The sequence below is a fragment of the Octodon degus genome, unplaced genomic scaffold (genome assembly GCF_000260255.1).
Source record: "Octodon degus isolate 3935 unplaced genomic scaffold, OctDeg1.0 scaffold00262, whole genome shotgun sequence".
Classification (NCBI taxonomy): domain Eukaryota; kingdom Metazoa; phylum Chordata; class Mammalia; order Rodentia; family Octodontidae; genus Octodon; species Octodon degus.
The window spans coordinates 1885342-1887170 of record NW_004524838.1 but is presented as its reverse complement, the minus strand read 5'-3'; the positions used below and the strand labels follow the sequence as shown (position 1 = coordinate 1887170).

The following is a 1829-nucleotide window of genomic DNA, read 5'->3' as shown; positions in this document are numbered from 1 at the left end:
TTTTTTTTTTTTTTTTTTTTTTTTTTTTTTTTCGGAATTGTAAGTCCTTATATACCTAATGAATTTTAAAGAGTAAAATTGGAAATTCTTTAGTCAAGAAAAGGTATGTTGACCAACACTGTATCTAACTCATAGCTTTTACAATTAGTTTAATTATATTCAAATGTGCAGTGACTAACAGTTTGCTCTATGGGGATAACTGAAGGGATCTGCCTGGACACACACACATTCCCCTACCTTCAAAGAACTTCTCGTTTGATAATCAACATAAACATAAATGAAGTGCTTAGGATAAATGAAGACTTATTTCCTCTTAAACATCACCTCTGAAGTCTAGTTTCAATCTGTACACTATACAAACATGAACTTTAATCTTTTGATTTTGACTTTCTGATTTTGACTACAACTTTTAACTCTAGGATAGAAATAAAATAATTCCTAATATTAGAATCCAAAGAGATTTTGTTCCATATTAATGCATATTATGTTATACTTAATGGTATAATCTTTCATTAAAATATTTACAGACTGTACTAGTACAGGACATGAAATTACTACTCCATTTACTAAAAGTCTCTTTGAAACATTTTAAGAGCTAATGTACATATGAGATTCTCTTCTTATAAGGGAATCAAGAGGTTGTTTTTAGATTTGCCTAAAAAGTTGAGAAAACATAATCCTAATTATTATAATAAAATAGTAAAGGAATAACTTAATTTGAAATATTTTTAAACATTCAACTGTTTTTAACTTTTAAAATATACTTAATTGCTCTAAGCCATTACTGTTTTATGCATATGCAGATGAAGCTGGTGCTAACTAGCTGCTTTCTTCCCACAAATCAATTCTTAATAAGTTTCTAATAAGCTTCAAATCTCTGATGACAGGGAAGTTCCTATTCTACCTGTAAAAACAGAGACAATCCTTAAAAAAAAATCTAATGCATTAGCAAATTATTTACTGACTTTCACATCTATTTTAATACTTACACATAGAAACTCTGCAGAGATAATGTCAAACTTATCTCTATACATGATAGTTTGGCTATAGCTTCTTACCCCAAAGAGTTCAGCTTTAAAAAAGGTAGAATAAAGTCAATTTCCTCACTGTTTTCTTCTCTTATCATAGGATCTAGAAGGACCTACAGTAGCAAGGAAAAATTAGTTTTACAATTTAAAGTTACCTTCTGCCTGTTTTTCTTGGGTCTGAGAAAAACTGAACTGTTTATTCTGTTATACCAGAGAGCATAGATAAGTTGTGCATGCACGATCATTATTTAAAATATTCTTGAAAATAATAGTTTACTCATACACAGAACAAATATTTATGGTTAATGAGCAGAAAGAATATCACCTCCTTAATACATCTGACAGATTTCATCTGCAAGTGATTCGCGTCATATTTACTGTTTTTACAATGTTGAATTTGTGTCTCCTTTGAATGGTATCTCTTCAATTATGTTTAAAAAGAAAACTACGTCTAGGTAAAAACCACTGAAATTTGAAGTTATTAGTGAATCTTCAATTCTGTAAGGAGAAGATCAAGCAGCCTCACTAAAATATACTCCAGGGGCTGGCTAAATAGCTCAGCGGATTAAAGTGCCTGCAAGCAGGTGCAGGGGCCTGGGGTGTGATCCCTGGGCCTGCAGTGTCAGCCCCACCCCCAGGGTGCGCCGAGAGGGCAATTGAGATTGGGCATGGTGGCGTGCGCCTGTGATCCCAGCATTTGGGAGGCTGTAAACAGGAGAATCATTACAAATCCAATCTAGTAGTGAGACCTTGAACACTCTAGAACCTTCCCTAAAATACAGGGGGAAAAATTAATAAATT

At 32.8% G+C, this 1829-nt stretch overlaps 1 protein-coding gene across 2 annotated transcripts in view; it reads right to left on the bottom strand.

Annotated features, from left to right (window-relative positions):
* Positions 1-1829, bottom strand: part of Pex1 (peroxisomal biogenesis factor 1) — a 51009-nt gene that overhangs the window by 30512 nt on the left and 18668 nt on the right. For both annotated transcript variants that reach the window (XM_023706518.1, XM_004646244.2), the window contains one exon: positions 1059-1141. In XM_023706518.1, coding sequence (XP_023562286.1) covers positions 1059-1141 — 83 coding nt within the window. The remainder of the gene's footprint in view (positions 1-1058; positions 1142-1829) is intronic.